This window comes from Helianthus annuus, chromosome 1 (genome assembly GCF_002127325.2).
Source record: "Helianthus annuus cultivar XRQ/B chromosome 1, HanXRQr2.0-SUNRISE, whole genome shotgun sequence".
NCBI lineage: Eukaryota > Viridiplantae > Streptophyta > Magnoliopsida > Asterales > Asteraceae > Helianthus > Helianthus annuus.
In genome coordinates, this window is record NC_035433.2 from 145,179,579 (window position 1) to 145,206,540 (window position 26,962).

The 26,962-nt window shown below is 36.9% G+C and overlaps 2 protein-coding genes across 2 annotated transcripts; both read left to right on the forward strand.

Annotated features, from left to right (window-relative positions):
* Positions 1-5,831: 5,831 nt before the first annotated feature.
* On the forward strand, positions 5,832-9,555 carry LOC110923524 (protein NRT1/ PTR FAMILY 1.2). Its single transcript, XM_022167605.2, has 4 exons — positions 5,832-5,997; positions 6,067-6,284; positions 7,791-8,323; positions 8,416-9,555. Exons 1-4 carry the CDS (start codon positions 5,880-5,882, stop codon positions 9,191-9,193), a joined length of 1,647 nt encoding a protein of 548 aa, XP_022023297.1. The 5' UTR covers positions 5,832-5,879; the 3' UTR covers positions 9,194-9,555.
* A 5,461-nt stretch (positions 9,556-15,016) lies between these two features.
* LOC118491690 (protein NRT1/ PTR FAMILY 1.2-like) lies at positions 15,017-21,954 on the forward strand. The gene is made up of 3 exons (XM_035989662.1): positions 15,017-15,155; positions 18,113-18,330; positions 21,586-21,954. Exons 1-3 carry the CDS (start codon positions 15,017-15,019, stop codon positions 21,952-21,954), a joined length of 726 nt encoding a protein of 241 aa, XP_035845555.1.
* Positions 21,955-26,962: the final 5,008 nt, after the last annotated feature.

Sequence of the window (26,962 nt, forward strand, 5' to 3'; positions counted from 1 at the left end):
GATTGTGCAGGAAACCACCGACAAAATAACTCAAATCAAAGATAGACTGAAGACAGCTCGAGATCGTCAGAAAAGTTATGCAGACAATCGACGCAAGCCGCTGGAATTTCAAGTTGGAGACTAGGTACTCTTGAAAGTTTCTCCTTGGAAAGGAGTAGTTCGATTTGGTAAGAAAGGAAAGCTAAGTCCAAGGTACATAGGACCATTCCCAGTAATCCAACGCATAGGACCAGTTGCCTACCGCTTACAACTACCAGAAGAATTAGCCGGAGTACATGACGTATTTCATGTATCTAACCTCAAGAAATGCCTATCTGACGAATCACTGGTAGTACCTCTGCAAGAGGTAAATGAAAAGCTAAAATTTGTTGAGAAACCACTCCAAATAGAAGACAGAAAGGTCAAGTTTCTCAAGCACAAAAGACTAGTACTGGTCAAGGTCAAGTGGGATTCAAAAAGAGGAGCTGCATACACCTGGGAACTGGAATCGGAAATGAAGCGAAAGTATCCTCACTTATTTCAGTAAATCTCAAGGACGAGATTTTAAATAAGGCGGGGAGGATGTAAGGACCTGCAAAAATGTCCATAAACAACCTGTAAGTGAAAACCGGGATATCTGAAACCCTAATGTTCATGAAAAACCAAGAAATTAAGAAATTTGGTTTTCACGCGGGCCGCGTAAGCCATAAGGTAAGGCTACGCGGGCCGCGACAACTTAAAATTCTCCGGATAAGCATTCAAGCCACGTGTCGAACACATGGCGGACCTACATGTGACACGCTAGCCCTACACGTAGACTAGGGGGCCCTCACGGGCCGCGTAAGGTTTAAGTAAGGGTTTACGCGGGCCGCGTAAAACCCAAAAAGTTGCTATAAATTGAGCAGGGCATGGGCTTTCATCTGTGTTCGAAAATTTCATTCAAAAACGAAGTTTACTGCTCAAATTCGAAATTTTAAGTAGGGAAACGCTGCTACGAGTACAGGGTATTAAATCAATCACTGCTACGATACAATGTCCGATCGATTGAAACCAATCCGATGGATGTTTAAGTGCTGCCCATATTTGGGCTATACTTTGTCATTCGTCGTGAGGGTTTTGATTTCGTAAGTTTATCGTAAATGTTGTATTAAGTTACTGACCTAGTCTCATGTGCATTGTTATTTAACTAGGTAACCAGGCTAAAATCAGTAGGCAAAACTCTGCCCGTCTAAATTTGCAATATGAGTCATTCTCTTTTTACCAAATTGTTTCCAAAACCCTATTTGTTTCAAAGTTATAATTACAGGGATTAAGTATTTGTAATCTACAATTACTGCCGGTATGTGGGGTTTTGTATACATTACTTGATACCCGTCACCATTGGACAACGGGTTAGCCAATGGGTGATCTGACCATAGTCACAGGCATAGTCATGTGATAAATACCGATTTGGGGTAATTGGTTGATAGAAACAATGTAATCACCCTTAATGCTGTAAATTATAACAATGTGTCATTTTGTGCAACTTGAATGACTCGCCAGTATTTCCCCGCTGATAAAAATCTTTTAAACATGTTTCAGGTGACTTACTGTGAATAAAGGAAAAGTGCTGTGTAACAATGTAATCACCCTTAATGCTGTAAATTATAACAATGTGTCATTTTGTGCAACTTGAATGACTCGCCAGTATTTCCCCGCTGATATAAATCTTTTAAACATGTTTCAGGTGAGTTACTGTGAATAAAGGAAAAGTGTTGTGTAACACTACAAACTTGAAGAAGTGGCTCAATAAAATAAATAAACATGTTTTGTAATAACAGGGAATTTCCCCGTGAAATTCCTTTATTGTAAAATATGAGGTTTTATCCCAAAAGTGTGAAATAAAATAATTGAGTGTTTCAGTTTAAAAAGATCCTGTTAAAATTTCCGCTGCCAAAATAAACAATACCATGGGTTTCTGTCCCGCGGCTCCGGAAACGGGTAAAACCGGGTCGGGGGTCGTGGCATATTATAATAAAATCGCGCCTAAAACAACCGCCAAAAACATCCTATATATACAACCTCTCAGACCTTCCATTAAACATACCAAACCCAAAACGTCATATTTCATATATACCATTCATCTTAGAAACGCCAAAAAAACCCAAACATCAAAGATTTCAAAAACAAACGTTTCTTTGAAATTCAGCTTGGTTGTCAGTAAGGTTTTGCTCAATGTGATGGACAAAATCCTTAAGTGAGGATATTGTCCATTTCATTGAGTAAAATCTTATTGAGTTTATCCTCAACTTCCATCCAATTTAGGAACGACAAAACATACAAAAACCACAAAATTGCAAAAACGTCATTTCTTGGAGATACAGTTTTGTTCTCAATAAAAGTTTAGCTGAATTGAGTGGACAAAATTGTTAGACATCTTTCTTAACTGAGGATTAACAATGTTGTCCATCTCATACTGCAAAACATTATTGAGTTTAGTATGACCAAAATTAGAGGTTTAAGTACTTTTTTAGTGGCGTTCTTTTTCTCGGTAAAACGCCAAAAAGTTAAAAAATAAAAAATGGCAAACATCGTTCCTTGGATATTCAAATATTGTTCTACACGAAGTTTCGCCGAATGGATTGTTAGCTGAGGGGTGTAACTCAATAACATTTTGCTGCATGATATGGACAAATCTTCAAGAAAAAGAGGATGATGTCAAACTTATGTCATTTTCTTTGCTTTGTTCTTGATGAATGTTTGAATGGCATGAAGAGACGGATGACACTGATAAGTGATAAAGATGAAGATAATGAGGAACTTCAAACAAAAAACTCATGACATTTGTGCTTCCAAACAGTGACAAAAAAGCTACTTCAACAACAAAAAAACAAAATGAATCATACCAAAGTCAAACCGTCAGGGAGATGTTTCAAAAGAAGAAAGAGACTTGTGACAGTGAAGATTTGGAAGATCAATTGTTTCTATTTTTTAACTTTCTTTTTCAGTTGTTATATAATAAAAACGCCACACAGACAAATGCTTGTGAAAAACGCCAATATGCCATAAAATGCCCAAAACTCCCAAACTATAATAAAATTACTTTGGACAAGTATTATAAAAAGACTCAAAAAAAAGTATAAAAACAAGGTACAGGAGAATAGAACAAAGTGCCATCTTTATCTAAACCTCATTAAAAATACAAAACGCCAAAAACTCGAAAAGGTAAATACAAACAGTAACTACAAAGAGTAAACTGAAAGGATAAACAGATGAAGTTGACGCAAACTGTAACTACAAACAGTAAACTGAAGTAATGGAAACTTTATTAATAACATTTACTATATTAAAATATAAAACGCCAAACTTGAAAGATGGGACGTGTTATAGACTTCAGAGATAAAGTTTAGCAAAAAACAGCAATAACAAACAATAATTGAAACGACGAATACTTTATTATAATAATACCCAACCTAAACTACGCGCCAAAGACATCCTATAAAATGAAACCTATCAGCAACTTCCATTTGATCACATCAAAAAAACAAACGCCAGTGTTCCTAAATAACACTGTAAAACGCCAAAATTTTAAAAAAATCAAAGATGGCTAACATGCTTTCTTGGATATTCAGTATTGTTCTTTGTGAAGTTTCGCTGAATGGATTGTTAGGTGAAGGGAGTAACTCAGTAAGACTTTGCTGCATGAGATGGATAAATCTTCAAGAAAAAGAGACTGATGACAGTCATATGTCATTTCGTGTTCTTTGTTCTTGAAGAAGGCTTGGATGAGGAGAAGAGATCAATGACACTAAAGAGTGGGATGATTATAAAGATGAAGATAAAGATGAAGAGCAAAGCGAAAAACCCACTCACACGGCATCGATCTGTCCCCAACATCCACAAAGCCACTTCAACAAAACGAACAAACAATAAATCACACCAAAACAATTCTTGTAGTTTTAAAGAAGAAGAGACTGATGACAATGAAGATTGGGAAGAGAGATCCGATTAGGATTTTTAATTTATTTTTTTCGCTTCCATTTTTTTCCCTGTGGTTGTAATATAATTTTCCACTATGAAAAAAATACATTATTTCTCTTAAAAAAATGCTTGTAAAACGCCAAGATACCACAAACGCCAAAAATCTATAAACAATAATGGAACAATGGGCCATCTTGTCTAAACGCCATTGAATCTAAGAACAAACAGTAACTACAAGCAGTAAAACTGAAACGACGGAAACTTTATTACTAAAATTTATTATATTAAAAAGCCACTCCTGGGGGTACTTTAATTTATTTATCTATTCAAAAACGCCATAATTAACTGTCACGTTATAGGACTGCATCCTACATGGCGGGGGAAAAAGTCATTATATAAGTAGAAGAGGTAAACAAAACTTAAAACTCCACACATTATCTAAAACGCCACACATTGTATGGAGGTTTGAGAGGTCGGAGAGACGTTTCATCCTAAAAAGCCTGGCCATACTTAGTTTGGATGAAGTCATTCAGAGAGATATTCTGGCCCTTGGGGTTCCAATGGCCGACGATTTGGAAACGCCATAAACGTCAAAATATTATCTATGTGAAACAAAAAGATTAATACAATGAGACAGATCTAAAAAAAAGACCAGTAAAACGCCAGGTAATTATTGAATTTGGTTAATGCAAAAAAAATCTTAAACGCTAAAAATGAAGCAGTATTGTGACAACGAATTGGAAAAGCGGAAGATAAAATGACAAAAAAGCCCCTCCGCCCTAATTATATCGCGTGCCACGTGTTCAACCAGGATCCGTTCTCACACTTTAGGGCGTTTTCTCCTGATCCCGTACCTATATATATATATATATATAATGGTACGAGATAAATTAAATCTGGACGAAAAATTACAACTTAGCTCGACGACCTTTAAGATTTAAAGTGGTAACAAACTTTATTTTGATTTATATATTGTATAAATATTTAGGCAAAATAATTGGAGGTGCGATCCTATATAATTTTAAAATTTTCGGACGAAAAATCGGAAATTATACACTTCTAACCGAAACATTGGTGGGGACGGGTGCACCCCCGGGCACTTAATAAGCTACGCACTTAAATATATGTACAATAGTCCCTCTAACGATGAAAAGACAAATATGCCCTCATGTGTAACTCACATGACCAGATTTAACAGATAAATCTAACTGTGTCAAGGCTAAAGGACATAGCATGAAGAATTTTAAAACATTAAGTACAAAACTCATCAATTTTAAAGACAAATGACACCGCCTGAAATCCGGTAAATTTCTTGACCGATCCATTAGAAGGGAGATCTACCATACGACCCGTTGACATTCTTGTTTTTTGATGGAGGGAAACACACGTGCGTCGATTTGATAGGTGTGTCCCCCTCATTGGGCTAAGGGACCACGGGTTTGTGGCAGGCCAGACGATAACCAAGGCAGAGGCGGACAAAGTAGCTTGCATCGAGAATCAACACGTGTTCGTCCCGTTCGCTTTCGATACCTTTGGCGCTCTCGCCCCTGACGCGGTGCGGTTCCTCAAGCGGGTTCAGCATGTGGTAAGCAGTAACACCGCGCATGTTGTGGGGCAGAATTTTGTGTTTAGCAGGGTAGAGTTTGCTATTCAGAAGAAGATAGCGGCACAACTTTTTACTCGTCTACCTACCATATTATTCTGTAATCGTCTTCTCACATTTGAATGAAAAAAAAATTTCATTAAAAAAAATTCACACTCTATGCATTATTATATAATTATTAAGGGTGCACGTTGGAGGCCTCGTTTCGGCCATATGCTATTAGTTTATCAACCAATTTTATTGTCACTTCAAGTGGAATCCTCAGTCTCATTGTCACTTTTTACAAAAAAGAAAACAATAGTATCCAAATTTCAATCAATCAAACCATCGATCCACCATGGAAACACACTTGAATCAAGAGACATCGAGCATGGATGCCGAGTTACAATCGAAATTACTTCATGACGATCATCATGTTCAAAAGGGTGGTCTCAGGACCATGCCCTTCATCATAGGTACATGATTTATTCATCACTTTGGGTTTCGGTTTTGGTTTTGACTTAGCGTTGTCTTTTATTTTGTAGTTAACGAAGCATTTGAGAGTATTGCGAGTCATGGATTGACAATGAACATGATCTTCTATCTAATGGAAGTTTATCACATGGAAGCTGCGACCGGAACCAGCGTACTCTATGTCTGGTCCGCGCTTTCGAATGGTCTCTCCATCTTTGGGGGTTTGATATCCGACTCTTATTTGGGTCGGTTTCGGGTCATTGCCATCGGGTCTCTCTTTAGTCTTATTGTAAGTCCGAATCATCCCATCTTCATATTTTATCATTAGTTTTAGGGTGGGCATGGTTCGGTTTGGGGCTCAAACCACAAAGTTGGTTTTTCGGTTTTAACGATGGGTTTTGTCATTTGAACTTGTATTTTTTGGGTTGAATTTTTTTTTTTTTTGGGACCAAATTTTGTCATTTGGACTTGTATTTTTTGGGTTGAATTTTTTTTGGGACCAAATATTTTGTTAGTTAATGATTAATTGATTATGACACATTTTGTCCTAAATTTTTTTGGGTTACCGTGTTGGACTAATTTTGTCATTAGTCTAATAGTCTATTGGATTAATTAGTAGGTTTTATTTATGGAGTAGTATATTAGGTAAAATTATGGAGTTTTTATTTAGTTTTCTCTTTAGGTGGTTTAGGAGTTTTGTTTTCTAGTTTAGAATAAATAGATAATTAGAGTTATTCTATTGTATATGCTTTTAGCTTAATAATAATAAAAAAGGTCGATCAAAGGCTTTGATCAAAAGGAGTATTTTCTGAAAAATTACAAGTTTTGTCCTTTATCTTAAATCTTAATATCAATGTCTTTTTTAACGAATTTTGACAAGTTTTGTCCTTTACAAGGAATTTTGTTGCACGTTTTGTCCTTTAGGCTTAATCCAGTTAGATTTTCTTGTTAAATCTTGTCACCCAAGGGTATTTCAGTCTTTTTACCCATTTAAAAGAATAAAACAAAATATTTTAGGATTGACTCTTGAAATAAATGAGTAAAAAGACTAAAATACCCTTGGGTGACAAGATTTAACAAGAAAATCTAAATGAGTTAAGCCTAAAGAACAAAACGTGCAACAAAATTCCTTGTAAAGGGCAAAACTTGTCAAAATTCGTTAAAAAGGATACTGCCTGATAAGTGGTATTAAGATAAAGGACAAAACTTGTAATTTTTCCCAATTTTTATTCCGAATTCAAGTTTATACCTTTATAACATCAATTAATTTCTTAACCTTAAAAATAAAAAGTAAAAATCCAATCATTCAATAACAAACATTATTATATAAATGGTTTTTTCGGTTAGACCATGTGTACTGGGGAGTAAAGTCCCAACCCTCCCCCCCCCCCCCCCCCCGACGTGAAGTGATCAAATAAATGAAAGGCGTGATCATTAAAACGCTGGTAGATTGTTGAACCGGCCAATAAGAAATTAAAAATAATAATTAAGTTATTTGGGTAATTATTGCAAGGGGCATTATACCACTAAGCCACTTTTTAACTTTAAGTCTCATCATGCCTCTTGTTGACTGGGACGTCACGTGTCATATAACGCCTAAGGGAGGTGTTTGATCTTCAAGCCTCATTACACATGGTCTTATGTGTTTTTTTGGGTATTAGAAAATGCAAAACTGAAACCGAACCATCGTTTTGTATGGTTCTGTTAATATGTTTTCGTTTCGGTTAAATCGGTTTTCAACTCACCACTACTTGATTTTTAGTTTCATCATTATAGCATATTGTTGTTGCAACAGGGGGTGACTCTTCTCTGGTTGACATCCATTGTTCCACAATTAACACCTTCATCATGCCAAGAACCCGGCACAGGTTGCAGCCCGCCAACACGGGCCCAGTTCGGTTTCCTTTACACATCCTTTGGTATAATGTCTATCGGGTCGGCCTGCATCAGACCCTGTTCCATAGCCTTTGGTGCTGACCAACTCAAACACCATAAAAACCAAAGGCTTATTGATAGCTACTTCAACTGGTATTATGCTTCTGCCACTATTTCCATTGCTATTGCTTCTACTGTTGTGGTCTACATTCAAGACCGGTTTGGTTGGCGGGTCGGGTTTGCGGTTCCAGTTTTGGCAATGTTTTGTTCTGTTCTCATGTTTTTACTCGGGTCACCTCTTTATGTCAAAGTCAAAGTTGACAAGAGCCCGTTTTCGGGTTTGATTCAAGTCTTAATCGTTGCGTTTAGGAACCGTAAGATCCGTCTTCTTCCTGATGACTGCTATAACTATAGCAATGATATGGATCAAGTTGAGTTAACCGACGGTTTAAGGTTCGAAAATTACTCATTACATGACCTGTTATCTAACTTGTCTATTTTGTCACCTCTAATTTTTTTCGTTATTATCTAAATTTGTATTTTAGGTTTCTTAACAAAGCGTGTGTTGTTAGAGATGTGGACATTGGTTTTTCGGGCTCAAACTTGTGTGGTATCCCCACAGTCGAAAATGTGGAATCCCTCAAATCCCTAATTCGGATAGTACCTATTTGGTCATCGGGCATTCTAGTATTCGTAAACTTGTTGCAAAAGTTCCCAACACTTGAAGCCGAAAAAATGAACCGAAGGATCACCTCAAGTTTCGAGATCCCGGCAGCGTCTTTCAACTTGTTTATGCTTTTGACAATCACAATATGGATCCCGTTTTATGACCGTGTTATGGTCCCGTTTCTAGCAAAATTTACACACGAGCCTCGAGGGCTCAACCTGAAAACCCGAATGGGAGTTGGGATAATATTGTCAATCGTAACCATGGTAGTATCCGCAATCGTGGAAACCATAAGGCGTGATTTAGCAAACTCAAACATGAGGGTTGTCATGTCAGCGATGTGGTTGGTCCCACAGTTCGTATTACTAGGTTTAACCGAAGCGTTTAATGGAATTGGACAATTGGAGTTTTATTATTCCGAGCTCCCAAATAGCATGCCGAGTTTAGCAATGGTTATGTTTAAGGTGAGCATGGCGGTTGCTTCGCTTATTGCAAGCCTTTTAACTAATATTGTGGACTCGGTTACTGGCCAAGGAGGTGGCGTAAGTTGGCTGTCGAGTGATATTGATGAGGGACATGTGGATTACTATTATTGGTTGCTTAGTTTCTTGACTTTGCTCAACTTTGTCTACTACTTAATTTGTTGTCGTCTATGAAGCACGGGGACGCCAAGTATCATCGAGTATCCGTCCCGAGGATGTTTTGGGGGCGGAAACGCCATGGGGACGTTCCTCAAATGTTTCCGGGAAAGTGGGGACGACAGTATGACGTTTCGGGGACGTTTCCTATTATATCTGGCGAAAAAATCCGACTCCAGTGATGCTTGCTGCCGGAAAACATGAAGAAGATAATAGAAGAAGAAAATGAAGATAGCGGCAGGTTTCAACATGTTTTAGGTTTTACGGTTATATAACTTTATGTATTTTGGCATTTAGCCCCTCTATCTTTCACTAGTTTTCAACATGTTTTAGGTTATATAACTTTATGTATTTTGACATTTAGCCCATCTATGTTTCACTAGTTTTCATTTATTCCTAAAACTTGTAAAATTTACATAAAAATGTGTAAAAAATATAATTTGTTTTTATATTTTTTTTGCCGTACCTTCACCGTACCCGTATCTTGGATTTTTGAGTTTTGCCATTCCCCGTACCCGTATCGTCACCGTACCCCAGTCCTGTACCCGTTTCTGTGCTACATAGGTTGTCGTGTTCATCGAAGTTTTTCTTGGTCGGAAAGTAGGTTGTCCCATGCCGTCGACAAAGCAAGATTTGATGGCATTGAAGGCATACCTTGAGTTATAACTATAAATATCTAAATATAATTTGTATGTTGGGTAAATAATAGTTGGGATTGTTATAAGTTATAGCGTTTATTTGGAGCTGTAAATTTTTGTTGTTTATGTTTATTTTTTTGGGATGTTTATCAAGGGTATGTTTGACATGGAGCTTTTTGGAGCTTTTAGCTTTAGGCTTTTAAGAAAAAACTGCTATTCAATATAAAGTCTTGTTTGGTTAAAGGAGTTTGAAGCTTTTAGCTTAGGAGCTTAAAGCTTTTGGTTGAACGCACATACTAGTAGCATTTAAAAGGAGCTACAAGCTTTTAGGAAAACAATGACTATTTTAACTTCTAAAGATAATGGACTTTTTAGTTATGTCTATTTTGGTCATTTATGCATTTTATTAAAAGCTCTAGCTACTTTGCCAAACACCTAAATATATCTAAAAGACTACAACTACAGCTCAGTGGCGGATCTAGGATTCCCACCAAGCGGTAACGTTTTATAAATAGGCGGTAACGAAATCGAAAAAACGTCAAATTTTCCAAAATTTACACTAAAAACGTTAAAAATTTTCCGACCAAGCGGTAGCGGAGGCTACCCCTTGTTCACACATACATCCGCCCCTGCTACAGCTACCAGCTTTTAGCCTCCCGCCACCAGCTTCCAACCATCAGCTACTTTTACCAAACAAACCCCAAATAATCAGATAAAAAAACATAATTTTTGTGAATGAATATGAGGTTAATATACATAAATACATAAATGGAGATCCTCATATCACCCCATGAGATCAATCAACTGAAACACAAATATCATCTCTTTAATCATAGAACCACTAGAGTTTGTAAGATGTAATGAAAAATGAATAAAGATAACAAAGAATATAATAAAATAAAGAATTGTGTATTATTGAAAGGATATATAAATTCATTTTACAATTACATATAACAAATTTTAACTTGTAATATAACTTTTTATATTAATATATTGCTTTTTATTGATAAAAAAACTAATTTAAAATGTCTACGTTTCAGTATATTGATAAAAAAAACTAATTTAAAATGTTTACCTTTCAGTCTAAATCTAGTAAATAGACCCGCGCGCGTTGCGGCGCAGATATATTGCAAATATCGAATGAATTAGCGCAAGTGCTATGTAACGCAACCAATGCGCAACAATCAAAAGGGGCTTATTTTTGCTTTAAAAAATAGAAAACACACGAAACGAAGAGTAACTCGAATTTATACCATCGAATGAAAATATATTATATTTAACGACACTCGGTATGGTATGTAAAAAACGTATTATACTTGCACTGACTCATTTCCCAAGATAAGTTTTCGTCTAAAAAGAGATCAACTCGAATTTATAATGATACATACATAAAAATCCGCATGTAAAAAGTTAATTTTTCAAGTAAAAGAACAAAAGGGGCAAAGTCGAAACTTTTGAAACTCAAAGAGGTTAACGACAAATTAGTTCTTTAAAGAAAAATTGGCAAACAAAAATCATTAAAAAGTTACATCTAAACGCAGATCAACTCGAATTTATACCGACACGTACATATATAAAAATCCGTACTTAAAAACTTTTTTTTTAAGTAAAGGAATGAAAAAGTGTAAAGTCGAAACTTTTGAAATTCAAGGAGATTAACAACAAATTAATTCTTCAAAAAGAAATTAGCGAACGAAAATCATTAAAGAAAATAACATGTTAAAAACGCATACTATATATGGTACATGGGTAAAGCTATAATATTAGAAACTTGAGGGATTAAACATTGACGTTTGTAAGGCCAAGGGACTAAAATTGCAATGTGGTGAAACTTTGGGGAAAAAACGTAAAACTAAGAGGAAAAGAGTAAAAAATGTAAACTTTGAAAGTATAAGGGGTGCCAGTAACTTTTGCAAAGTCGGGAGTTAGATTTATTATATTGTATTGAGTAAGGGCTAAAAATATTATTTCTGAATATTGAGGTGGCCTTGTATTTTATTGAAAAGTGGAAGAGGTGGCCTTGTATTTTAATGAAAATGGAAGAGTCGGTGGCGTAAAAGCCATATCCTTGGATTGTAACTTTTTGCTGACCACATTAATCGAGGTTTAGTATCTGATACCAAATAACAATTGGTACCAAAAACTCAAAATCACTAATATCATGTGTTGCTAGTTATTTGGCTTTACTTTGAAGAATAGGATTTTGCCTTTGAATGTGTAAAGTCTATAAACCTAAGGGTCAAAAAAAAGTTCATGGTTCATCGTTCATGGTTTTTAAGTATATACTAATAATAAGCTCGCGCACAATACAACGTGCTAAATTGTTAGAAAATTAGTGTTCTTGAAACTTTATAAAATAAAACCTTTATACCTATAATTATAACATATTACTATTAATAATTTGCATATTGCTAAACCTAATTATACAGATAATACAGGTTGTTAATCTTCATGTCATTTATATTTATATGACAACAATTGTTTGCAGACATGAATATTCACTCTTTGTTAAAGTAGGAGATAAAGGGGCTGTTTGGTAGCCTCTTAATGACCATTCAGATGCTACCTCTTAATGATTTAAAACCTCTGAATGAATAAGAGGTAACCGCAAGTCTGAATGGTTAAGAGGTAACCTCTGAATGGTAAATTATCATATGTCACATTCTTCTACCTTCTCATTGATAAAATTCTTAATGGTTCCATTAAGAGGTAGCCTCTTAATGACCATTAAGAGCCTACCAAACAGCCCCAAAATCTTACAATTATAAAATCAACATCAAAAAGGAAATTTAAATATCGTACAATCATTTTTTAGTTTAGAAATCCTAAGAAGAAAAAAAATTAATTGTATTATTTATTAGAAATTTGGTAGCCCGATAAAGCAAATTCAGTCCATAATTATGCATGGTTCTAAGACGGACGTCAAAGTATATTGATAACCAAATTTGATAATGTAAACAAAATCTGTCAATAAAAAAATATCAAAATGCCACCGTCACCACCACCACAACAACTTTACCCCATAATTATTCGGGATTTCCGACCATTTCCAACCCAAGTTTCACATTGAACCATCGCCTCGATCATACCACTGCCGCTGCCATTGCTATTCATCCCGCGACGTTTTCTCTTCTCTCTCTACATTACCAGCACCCTCCCCCACCTTCTCCGGTGACTGGAGACAACCACCATCTTCATCAAATTTCCATCACCCCCGTGCAGTTGTTCACAATGCCGGATCATGGTGGTTTGCAGCTATGGGATTGACATTCCGGCCACCAATGTCTCAATGAGGCTTTAGATCCGGTTAAGCTCTTCAACATGCATGTTTTCCTTTTGAGCAAATTAGCTTTGACGCCGGTTATTCATAATCCCGACAGTTTTTCTCCATCATGGCTCCAAACTTTGGCTCTCTCTTGGCTACAACGTTGTAATTTAGAAGATAGCTGTAGCGACACACTCAATACCGATGGCATTTGACTTTTATGGAAAAAATGGCAGTATCGTAATTATATGAAAATGGCATTATTGTAATTGGTGGATGACGTAAAAGCCACCGACTTTGTGCTTTAAGATTATGTAGAATGTGATGTTAAATTATTGGAGGATAGCCCATGGCTTTATATAGGGATAAGATTTTTTACCGAAATACCGGTACCGTACCGTACCGATCATAAACGGTATCGGTATCGGTAATAGATTTTTCTAAATTCGGTATCGGTACCGGTATTTTTCGGTAAATACCGGTATTAATACCGAATTAATAATCATCGGTAAAAAGCATGGAAACCATTGAAGTAAATTAATTTTTTAATGGTTTGGTTATAAATTATCAATATATCTTTTCTTATTTTTAGATTTTTTAATATCTTTGTGGTTGTTTGTGTAAGGAGACGATACTATTGTTGAAGAAACCCATTTTGTCGAACTTGGTGGTGACTCGAAATTGGATAAAAGTCGAATCCATGGATGTTTAATATGTTTGCCTTTTTTTACATTCCTCTATATATTACTCTAGTTTAGTTAATAATAGATGGATGGGTTGCACATGATATTTTTTAGGTAAAACAATGGATGACACCAAAGCGGTACCAATGTGGTAAAGTACCGAAATACCGATACCGTACCGGTACCGAATCTATAAATACGGTACGGTAATCGGTATCCATATTTCCTCAATTTCGGTAACGGTATTTACGGTATCCGGTACCGGTATCGTACCAATCTCATCCCTAGCTTTATAGCCTGGTGGTATCTTGGGGATGAGATAAGACTTTGGGACCAATAAGTTCTGGGTTCGATTCTCACAAAGGGGGGTTTTCCCATATTTATTAGGTTTTCTCCTGAATTGGTGTATAGGCATTATGCCTCGTGGAGATTGATATGATCGGGTGGTTCCGCTGGTGACATTATGATACTTCAGTGGTTCGTCAGTGATCCAAATTTGCTGTTAAAAAAAATTATTATAGGATAATGTTGTACTTGTAGCTTGATATTGGATAAATGAAAGTTGTAGGACACATTTAGTCGTTTGTAAATCTACCAATTATAAAAGAGTTGTTACACAGTCATATCATCATAAACATATAATTGTTTTAGGGGCGGTTTGTTTACCTCTTAATGAGGCTCTTAATGGTTCAGACCTCTTACTGGTTCATCACTTAATGGTTCAGACCGTTTGTTTCACGAGCAGATATTTGAATGGTTTTGCCTCTGAATGGTTAAGACCTCTAATCTGAATTGCTCAGACATTTGCCTCTGCCTCTGAACGGCTAAGCATTATACAAGCTCTTAATGGTTCAGACCTCTTACTGGTTCAACACTTAATGGTTCAGACCTCTTACTGGTTCAGCACTTAACCATTCAGATATTGCCAAACAGCCCCTTAGAGTAATACTATTTAAATTCCTTAATTAATTGCTGTCATATTTTTCTTCTAAGGGTACTCGGCGGGGGTCGTCCAGGCTCGACGACGCCCGATGACGCCCCAAATACCGTACCGGGTAGGACGGCATCGTCCAAAACGTCGAGGGTGGGACGGACGAGACGGGCAGAAGAAGACAAATTTTTTGACCGTTGGGATGCACTAGCCGTTGGTAAAAAAAAAAGATATTGAACGGTGTTTTGGGGTTCTACAAAAAAAAGGCATATCATTGAAGATCCAGCACGTTCTTTTACACCACAGAGGTTGCTGCGATACATTATGTATGCTTTTATCTTGCTGCATAACATGATCATCGAAGACGAAGGTAGAGCGATTTGTGATTACGATGAAAACGCGTCTAACGGGAATTCTGTTCTAGTGAGTTTGGAACAACAAGATATAAACGGATTGTCGCTACGTAACGAGTACACACATCAAACCTACAAGCGGACTTGGTGAAGTACATTTGGAACAACGCACAAAACGAACCTAACGACTACATGCCGGATGAAGACTAGTAGTTTTATAATTTTTTTTAAGAATATGTTGGTTTTTTTAATGTAATATTGGAATTAATATTTATTTTAGAGTTTATTTTAATTTTAGTTATATATATATATTATATATATATATATTGCATATTTAATTTGCCAAAATAAAAAAAAAATAAATAAATTAAGTTGGTGGGGTAGGCTTATCCTCTATTTATTTGGTTTAATCCTTGGAGGGGCATCCTCCAAGAACTATGACGTAACGCTGCCCCTCCAAGGATTATGACGTAACGCTTACGTGGCGGATCATCCTCCAAATATAAGCCTCAACCATACCAAGTAGCCTAAGTGTTACCTCTTAATGTTATGTTTCAACTATTTATAACAGCATCTTTAATGGTTAGCTCCTTTGTCCATATTAAGTCCATTTAATGGGTGTGACCAGGGTGTAAGTGGATTTATTATGGGGCGACTTACAAGCATTGTACAACCCCTCATTCATATCACTATCATTTTCTTTTATTTTTATTCTCTTTTATTTCACGTTCATTTAGCCAACTCACCATGATTATATATAATTATTAGGCTAAAGGGTGTGAGGAACGGGGTGAGTTCGGTGAAGCTGACATGGCATCAGTGATCTCGGGGAACACTACCCCCCCCCCCAACAACCCATTATCGGTGAGCTCGGCGAGATACCCCGTTCCCCGATGAACTTTTTGAATTTCAAAACATTTTGACCGTTTGAATAATGGCTATAAATTTAAAAAAAAAAATCATTTTTTAACCTTTATATACTCGCACATTTAAATCTAAAACTCACAACCCTCTCCAACATCATACATTCCTCTTCATCAAATTACATAAATATCTCTACAAACTTCTTATATAATCTTGTTAAATTTTTGTTAGTAGCCATGAGTTCATCATCGTCTAGGAAAACGTTGTAAACTTAAACGTTAGCGCGATGATGGAGAGATGACGGAAATTATTTTGGAGATGGAAGGAGATGAGAGAACTTCAGAACCAATAACTAGGAGTGATGCGTTAAATAGAGATCCGGCAAAGTGTTTTCTTCCCATTTTTTTACGTTTTTTGTATTATGTTACCCCGGAAATTAAATTATGTTACTCCTCAAAATTTAAAAAGTCCATCACCCTTATCATCTCAAAGTTTTATTAAAAGTCCACTACTTAATTTATAAGTTAAAAGCCCAATTAAAATGATCGATTAAAGCTCAAATACTAGTTAGAATCGATTTTTGATGGGGAAAAGGAACTAAATGTGAACATAGCAACCACAACAAGCAAGACCATGCACCTCCACTGTCATTAGGGGTGCAAACGAGGCGAGTCGAGCCCGAGCTCAACTAGGCTTATGAGAGCTCAAGCTCGAGCTTAGCTCGGTTCGAGCTTTGTTGTTCGGCTCGTTTATCATCTGTTAATTAATATATTTAGTACTAATAATAGACTTGTTTAGCCTCTCGAGCTCGATAAGTGAAACTCGGGCTCGGACTCATTTACTAAACAAGCTTATTTTTTGGTTCGGGCTTGGCTCGTAAACGAGTTTAAATAAGCTCGGCTGGACTCGTTTACTAGACAACTTTAAATAAAGGATAAATGTTATGAATATTAATAAAAACTAATATTACACTAGGGCTTGACGAGCCTGACGAGCTTCACATGCAAGGCTCGAGCTCGTTTATTTTAGGCTTAAGCTCGGCTCGGACTTGTTTGCACCCGTTTTCGAGTTTTTTCTTATCGTGTTTTTATTTTATTTCGTTTACATTGTATGAAGTATAGTAAAAACATTTTGAACGTTACCCTTGAAATTTTGGTCTAGAACCGCCACTGACATTGCGGCCGTGTACAACGGTTCGTCGGCAAAGTAATCGGCCACTAATCTATCGTAGGCTCCTACACGTATATTACAAATAAAAATATAATAACGACATAAAAATACAATAACGACATAACAATTGAGCGTAGAAATAAATTATTAATTCAAAATATAATAGCGATAAAAATATACAAATATACAAATATAAACTAACTCTCGGTCTATGTTTATGGCCGCTTGCCTAGTTCGAGGTTGTAACGTGGTTTCTTCTTCTTCCTCCGCAATGATCATCCGAGCCGCCTGCATTATGGCGTTTACAAAAAACTAATCACCCGAAGAAGATGACGAATACCACGAAGATGAAGATGTTGTGTATTTTTTTGAAGAGAGTTTGAGAGTGTATAAAAGTTCGAGGGGTTAAAAAAAACGGTTGAGATTGTATAAAAGTAGGAGAGAGTTTGGTTGAGATTGTATTAAATATGGTTGAGATTGATGTTATTTATATAGATAATAGTTAATTTTTTTTTAATAAACTCGCCGTTTAATAATGGTTATATTTTGAAAACGAGTTCCGTCCCTATCGGCAAGGAAGAGACGGGGAGGACAAGACGGGGCTGAAGGGGGGCGGTGTGGACGGCCCTAGCCGAGCCTCGACGGCCCGTTGCTGTCCCCACACCGTTCAGCCTTAGTGGTACACGTTTTTATTAGTGTACACATTATATTCGTGCAGGCCTTTTTTTGGCCAATGGCCATATATCACTCCTTTATGTGGAATCCTCACTCTCTCATTGTCACTTTCGCTCCAAATTTCATATAAAAAAACAATATCATCCAAATTTTAATCAATCAAACCATCGATCCACCATGGGAACACACTTGAATCAAGAGACATCGAGCATTGAAGCCAAATTACGATCGAAATTACTCCATGACGATCATCATGTTCAAAAGGGTGGTCTAAGAACCATGCCCTTCATCATAAGTACATTATTTGTTCATCACTTTGGTTTTTGGTTTTGGTTTAACGTTGTCTTTTATTTTGTAGCTAATGAAGCATTTGAGGGTATTACGGGTCAAGGATTGACGTCGAACATGATCTTCTATCTAATGGAAGTTTATCACATGGAAGTTGCAACCGGAGCCATCATACTCTCCATCTGGAACTCGCTTTCGAGTGGTCTCTCCATTGTTGGGGGTTTCATATCCGACTCTTATTTGGGTCGGTTTCGGGTCATTGCAACCGGGTCTCTGTTTAGTCTTGTTGTAAGTCCATATCATCCATATTCCTATATGGGTCGGGTTTGGGCTCAAACTGAATACAAAACCAAAAATTCGAGTTTTCATTTTTGTTAGTTAATGATTAATTGATTATTACACCATTTGTTAACTTCTTAACTTTTAAAAATAAAAATTTTAAATCCAAAGTTCAATAATAAACATTAAAATATAAATGTTTTTTTTGTTGGTTTTTAATTCTACTTTTTTTGGTTTTTAGAAAATAAAAAACTGAATCTGAAGGCGGACCCAGGATTTTTTTCATGGGGGTGCGGAACATTTTTAAAAATTTTAGGCCTCGAGGTATATAAGTAAAAAAATTGGTTCGTGTCGGGTCGGTTCGAGTCGGGTCGGGTCGGGTCATGTAAAACAAAAGAACATCAAACTAAATGGTTGATATGGTCCTCTTAGTAGATATGCCCTTCTAATCTCATCTCGTTGATTCACGTTATATGATTCAATCGGCTTGCGATTATAAGCATCCGAAGGAAGAGTATCCACATCACGAATTCGGAAGATGTATCAACTTTCCTCTTGAGAAATCGCGCCATAACGTCCCTACTCATGGTTCCTATCAGCGATCACAAACAAATTGATCTATAAGTTCATGGCTCCATAACATGTTACATAATGTATCAAGTATTCAAACACTAGAAATCATAGGCAAAAGATCAAATACAAATAATCTTAACATACTAAACATACAAATTGAAGGAAAACCCAAAAAGACAAGGTGGCATTTTTGTAATTACCACCAACCATCAAAGTTACAACCAAAAATACCTAAAAAAACACAATTTTTTTTAACATTTTTTATTAAAAAATCGCTACATTTCGTTAGCCAAATTTTTTTTTTTTTTTTTTTTTTTTGCTGCTACTAAAAGTAGCGATTTTTTAATAAAAAATGTTAAAAAAATAAAATAAAATAATTTGTGTGTTTTTTTTTATTTTTTTAGATTTTTTAGGTTTTTTGGGGGTTTAGTTTTTAGCATTTTAGCTTGGGGGGGGGGGGTTAGGTTTTTTTTAGGTTTTTTGGGGGGTTTAGTTTTTAGCATTTTAGCTTGGGTGGGGGGTGGGGGGGGGGTTAGGTTTTTTTTTAGGTTTTTGGGGGGTGGCAGGGGGGGGGAGGGGGAGGGGGGTTAGGTTTTTTTAGGTTTTTGGGGGGTGGGGGGGGGGTTTAGGTTTTTTTTGGGGGTGGGGGGAGTGGTTAGGTTTTTTTAGGTATATTTGTAGAGTAACTTTGATAGTTATTGATAATTACAAAAATGCCAACTTGTCTTTTTGAGTTTTCCTTCAATTTGTATGTTTAGTATGTTAAGATTATTTGTACAAGAACTTTACCCAGAAATCATAATGTAAATCACACTAAAAATCATCTAAACATCATATACACCATTAAAAGACAAAATATCACCATCATCACTAACAAAATATAAATATATAACCCACCACAAAATAAAATATCATCACTAACAAGAAGCACATGTCTCCTGCTATCAAAAAATCACTTCCGGTGGCTACCGGTTCCGTCCCACCCCACCAAAAAATCAACCAAAAATCATCAAAAATAACAAAGAAAATTACCCGTGTTCGATCGGCGGTGGTATGATGGCTGATTACGGCGGTATGCGGCTGCTGTTGTCGTTGATGTTCTGATCGCTGGCGTGCGTGCAGGGATGATAGAGAGCGGGAGAGAATATGTAAGGGTTTTGGGCTTGTTTATTTTATTTTAGTATGAAATATTGTTGATTTGTTGGGTTTGTTTATTGGGCTAAGACTTAGTAGTGGGCTAGTTAAAGGTATTGGGTATTTGAGTTAGTTATTTAGGTATTAAAAGTTATATAATTTAGGGAGTGTTTTTTAAAAAATAAGAGTTTACTAAAAAAAATTTTAAAATATAAATAGATAACACTTTTTATCTAAGGGGTGCGGACAAAAAAAATTCCAAGGGGTGCGGACGGAAAATTTCAAGGGGTGCGGACGGGATTTTTGACGGAACTTAACACTAAATTTTTTTTTTCCCGGGGGTGCACCCGCCCACCTTGGGCATAACTTCAGTCCGCCCGACTGAACCACAAAATTCGGTTTAAAAAAATACCAAACCACCCCGTTAGTTTTTTTGTATGGTTCAGTCATTAGTAATTCTCCTATATATTAATTTCTGAATGAGATGAATAGTAGATGAAGAGTAATTATAAATAAATATTAAAAGAGTATTGAATGAAAAGTAATAAAAAAAGAAATAGATGAATAGTATCGGGTATCGGTACCGGTATCAAATTTATCAAACTGGGTGTATTTTCGGTATCCGTTCGGCACCGGTATTTATCGGGTTTTACCCTCAAATACCGGTGTCGTACCAGTACCGACCATATCAAGCCGTACTGTACCAGATATATTCGGTACCGGTACCCATTTTTGGGGATTTCGGTAAAGATATTTTCGATACCGGTTGGTACCGAGCTCATCAAATCCTGTAGCAACGTACCAATGCAAGTAATTGCACAGTTTAGATTACTTTTCATACACACAGTAAGTAAACTGTATTTCGTTTGAATGAGGTTTTATATACACAACAACTTATTTTGCTTTATTTTTTTGTCTTTTTACGTAATGAATGAATTGTAGCATGTAAAATTAACTTGGATATTTAGATTATTTATGAGCAAATCGTATCAAATTCTGTAATCAAACCGGTATCGTATCAGTACCAAATTTACTATACAAAATCATTTTCGATACCAATTTGGTACCCACCTTTTGACCTTTTCAGAATCGTTACTTTCGGTTCGACACCGGTCTAGCACCATACCTATATTTATTGATTTTTACCTTCAAATACCATACCGTATTGTACCGAGCATTTTCGGTGCCGGTACCTAATTTCGATGATTTTCCGGATTGGCACTTTCGGTGTCGTTACAGGTACCGAGCTCATCCATATTTTAACGTGTTAGCACCGTAATAACTGAACTGAAAACAACCGGATTTTCAACGTGTAGGACGTGTGGGTCCTATTATTATATATTAGGTTATTTAAAATCGCTTTTTTTAGGACGGATTGACTATCCTTTTCACGACTTTTTTATTTATGTTTTGATATTTGGTATCTGCTTGCCGTTACTGACACGCGTTTTGCAGTTATTGGGTCCCCGCCACAACGCGCGGGCGGAAATTTAACTAGTTACAGTTAATATATGGTTTCGATTCGGTTAAATCGGTTTTAACTTTTTTTTACAACAGGGGGTGACATTTCTCTGGTTGACATCCATTGTTCCACAACTAACACCTTCATCTTGCCAAGAACCGGACACGGGTTGCAACCCGCCAACACGAACCCAACTCGGTTTCCTCTACGCATCTTTTGGTCTAATGTCGATCGGGTCAGCCTGCATCGGACCTTGTTCCATAGCTACTTTAACTGGTACTATGTTTCGACGACGATTTCCAGTGGTATTGCTTCTACTGTTGTGGTCTACATTCAAGAGCCCATTTTCGGGTTTGATTCAAGTCTTAATCGTCGCGTTTAGGAACCGTAAGATCCATCTTCTTCCCGATGACTGCTATAATCATAGCAATAGCAATGAAATGGATCGAGTTGAGCTGACCTGACCGACAGCTTGAGGTTTGACAATTACTGTTTAAAAAGTGCGGTGATCCAATGCGTTATGATCCGAAAAGCCGCTGCATGATATCGTGTATGCGACGCGTTCATTATTAAAAACCCTAAAAAGGGTTCATTATTATTATTATTTTTTTAAAAACACTAAAACGTATTTATAGATAAAATCTCTAATTGTTAACTTTTATACACTAATATATAAGATATTTTCATAATCTTTAGTTAGATTTGTTCAATCGATGGTCTAATTTGTTCATATACTCAAACCTAGTACTCAATCGATGGTCATGTTTGTTCGGATAAATTTAAAAAGTCAGACCCATTGCAATTGCGGTCCAATATGTTCAAATACATAAGGCGCCGTAGCACAGCACAACACAACACATCATGTGATGCGCACATTATGGAATCAAATCACGCGATCCGATCTCATCATTGCATCATGTGATGCGCACATTTAAAACCAAGGTTTATACTACAAGTCAAACTGGTCCAAAATATGGACATGATGATTATTAATCAGGTTAAAAATGATAACTTAGTGGTACAAACCAACCCATTTAGCTGAGTGTTTAAAAAGAAATCTTGTTTTGAGATGTTATCTTACTTGTCTATTTTGCGACCTCTTATTGATTTTTCCGTAATTAGCTGATTATCTAACTTGTGTTATCTTGTATTTTAGGTTTCTTAACAAAGCATGTGTGAACATTGGTTCTTCGAGCTCGAACCTTTGTGATTTTTCCGGAAGCACCCTTCACCTTGTTCATGCTTTTGTCAATCACTATATGGATCCCATTTTATGACCGTATTTTAGTCCCATTTCTAGCAAAATTTACACACGAGCCGCGTGGGCTTAACCCGAAAATCCGAATGGGAGCTGGGATGATATTGTCGATCATAGCCATGGTAGTATCCGCAATCATGGAAACCATAAGGCGTGATTTAGCAAACTCAAACACGCCAGTTGATATGTCAGCAACGTGGTTGGTCCCACAATTTGTGTTACTAGGTTTAACCAAAGCGTTTAATGGAATTGGACAATTGGAGTTTTATTATTCTGAGCTCCCAAATAGTATGGCAAGTCTAGTGATGGTTATGTTTACAGTGAGCATGGCGGTTGCTTCGCTTATTGCTAGCCTTTTAACTAATAGCGTAGACTCGGTTACCGGCCAAGGAGGTGACGTAAGTTGGCTCTCGAGTGATATTAACGCGGGCCACGTGGATTACTACTATTGGTTGCTTAGTTTCTTAAATTTGCTCAACCTTTTGTACTACTTGATCTGTTGTCGTATTCATCGGAGCTTTTCTTCATCGGAACGTAGGTTGTCCCATGCTGTTGATATAGAGGGATAAGTTATAGCGTTTATTTGGAGCTATAAACTTTTGTATGTGTTTTTTTTTTTTTTTTTATAGAAGTATCCTTAGTCTTATGTTTTTTTTATTGATAAGTAATTTATTATTAAATAATCAGATAAAAAAAATTAAATATTATGGTTTGTGTAGACTAGCGATGTATACATACCCAACAAGACAGACACGTTAGGAACTAATGTCGGATAACAAGTTAAGCATTTTTATGTGCTGCATTTTTTCCTTTTGTGTTGTTATTGTTGTTTTTGAGCCTATTTGTAACTAAACTTGTTTATAAAATAAAAAAACATGAAATCGTGCTAGTTATATAATAATATATATTGTTTACAAAACTAAAAAACATGAAATTGTGCTTATTACGGTGTTGATTACAGTATTATGCTGATTACAGGAGGTGCTGACGGTGGTGGTGTGGGGTGTTACCGTCGGATGTACTAACGATGATGTTACCGTGTTGATGTTGATGATGTGTTGATTACGGTGTTGACGATGATGCTGATTACGGTGCTAATGATGATGCTGATTACAGTAATGCATTGCTGATTCGCTGAAGCTTCTGAGGTGTTTTTATTTTTGCGCTGGCCTTAGAATCAACTTGAACAAATCTCTCCTCTTTGGTGTTGGTGTTGTATCTTCTGAAGTAAAAAGGGTGGCGGATTCTTTTTGCTGTAAAGCTGGAGAGATGTCGTTTACCCACCTCGGGACCTTAGTAGGTGCAAAGATGCATAAAATTGATAGTTGGAAAGCAGTGTTCGATATCTTCAAGTCTAGGCTCGCTTTGTGGAAAACCTCGGTTCTCTCCATTGGTGGTAGGTTAACCCTTATTAAGTCTGTCATCAAAAGTATTCCTAACTATTTCCTCACGCTTTTCAAAGCCCCGGTCGGTGTGGTTAAAGGTTTGGAAAAGATAATGAGGAGATTCCTTTGGGGTGGTAGCAGTGAAGCTTTTAAAGCTTGGAGTCGTCTCTACCCATCGAGATGGGTGGGATCGGTATCTCTAATCTCTCGGATGTAAACTTAGCGCTTTTATCCAAATGGTTTTGGAGATTCAAAACCGACCTTAATGGTTTATGAAGGAAAGTTATTGTTTCTATTCATTCTAGAAGAAACTGTTGGAGTTCGATTCCGTACAATAAAAATATAAACGGCATTTGGAAAAACGTCATTGCTTTGATGGAAAAAACGAAGATCGGGGATGTTAGTTTATCACAGAATTTTACCGGAAAGATCGGCAATGGAACTTCCATTAATTTTTCACTGGACCGGTGGGCCGATAGCTTAACTCTCAAGGATAAGTTCCCTGCTTTATTCCTCCTGTATATCTGAGAAAAGCTGCAAGGTCGCTGATAGATATAACGCTGAATCCAATTCTTTTTCCGGTAACTGGTCTTGGTTGAGACCACTCACTTCTGGGCTCGAGAATGAAGACCTGCACTCGTAGGAAGCTTTGCTGTCCGACAAGCTCTTATGCGAGTCTCTTGACAAATGGGAATGGACCGGTGGTAAGAACAAGGATTTTTCGGTTAAAGATGTTAAATCTTTTCATAGAAGTGAGATCGATTATAGCGGGAACTTCATTTTTAAATGGTCTAAGTGGGTGCCAAAGAAGTGTAACATCTTAATTTGGAGAGCCGAGATGGGAAGGATCGCGACGACCGACACCCTTATTAAAAGGAACTGCTTCAATGGCGACTCGTTATGTCCCCTATGCGAAGACGATGAGGAGTCGGCTGCTCATCTCTTTTGCTCGTGCATTGTTCCTCAAATATTTGGTGTATGATTAGTCGTTGGTGCAAGATCAGTCCAATTTTTGCTTTCTCTATCCAAGACCTGCTCCTTATTCATGAACATGCTGGCTTGAACAAGACTGCAAGCGAAGCCCTCCATGGTATTATCATCGTTGCCTGCTAGTGTATCTGGTCGGCTTGAACAAGACCGTTATCTAACTTGTCTATTTTGTCACCTCTAATTTTTTCGTTATTATCTAAATTTGTATTTTAGGTTTCTTAACAAAGCGTGTGTTGTTAGAGATGTGGACATTGGTTCTTCGGGCTCGAACCCATGTGGTATCACCACAGTCGAAACTGTGGAATCCCTCAAATCCCTAATTCGGATAATACCTATTTGGTCATCGGGCATTCTACTATTTGTAAACGTGTTGCAAAAGTTCCCAACACTTGAAGCCGAAAAAATGAACCGAAAGATCACTTCAAGGTTCGAGATCCGGCAGCATCTTTCAACTTGTTCATGCTTTTGACAATCACAATATGGATCCCGTTTTATGACCGTGTTATGGTCTCGTTTCTAGCAAAATTTACACACGAACCACGTGGGCTCAACCTGAAAACCCGAATGGGAGTTGGGATAATATTGTCAATCATAACCATGGTAGTATCCGCAATCGTGGAAACCATAAGGCATGATTTAGCAAACTCAAACACGACGGTTGTCATGTCAGAAATGTGGTTGTCATGTCACGACGGTTATTATTTTCTTTATCCATCATCATCTTCCATATTTTTTCTTTCTAAGTTTCAGACTCACCGGAGCACAATGATACCTCCGGTGGTAAAACTCTTAAAAATTACATCAGAAATCTTCTCTTTTAACTTTTATTACAGATTTGCCGAGTTCAAGGGGTGCGATTACAAAAATTTCAAGGGGTGCGCTTGAGATTTTCATTCACGCATAACATTAAAAAAAAATCAAGGAGGGCGCCCGCCCACCCACGGATAACTCTAGGTCTGCCCCTGTGTATGGCAATAACGTGAAAGTCACTTTTACACTTTTTAGTATAACCATGTCTACTAATAAGGCTATTCGGTATGGGTGAGACTCATCCTTGGAGGATGACCCTCTACCTCAGCGCCACACGTCATAGTTCTTAGAGGATGCCTACCCCACCTTTGATTCCCCAAATTTATTTACATTTAAAAAACCCATTCCATTTGAGTGTACATTTATACCATCTACCCCAAATAAATCTCAAACAAGCCCTACCTTTGATTCCCCGAATTGAACAGAAACATGCAAGTTTAACAGAAATTGTATTAGGGCATTTGTTCGACGGATGTAAACGAATATAATCGTGTAAAGAACTTACCTAATTGAGCTTGGTATGAACGATGAACAACTTGGCCGAGGTTTATATTTTCTTGCGAAGTGACAAGAGTAGATACAGAGAAAAAATGAAAGTGACTGGAGTTGCCGCGAGCTCGATCAAATGGTCAAAAATTTTGTCATTTAGTGCCCGTCCTCACCATCTAGGGTGGGACGATGTGCTTAAGGTTCGACAATGTGAAAACGAATCGATCCGGGTTATATTAGAACAAGTTAAACGGGTCACATTAAATGGGTCAAAAATAACAATATAGTGGGACAATCCAACCGGTTTTGCCAAGTGTTAAAAAGAAACTTGCTTTTACCTTTTATCTAACTTGTCTATTTTGTCACCTCTGGGTTTTTCGTAATTATCTTTCTTGCGTGTATTTTACGTTAGGTTTCTTAACAAAGCATGTGTTGTTAGAGATGTGAACATTCGATCTACTGGCTCGAACTCGTGTGGTGTCCCCACAGTCAAAAAGGTGGAATCACTAAAAACCCTAATTCGGATAATACCTATTTGGT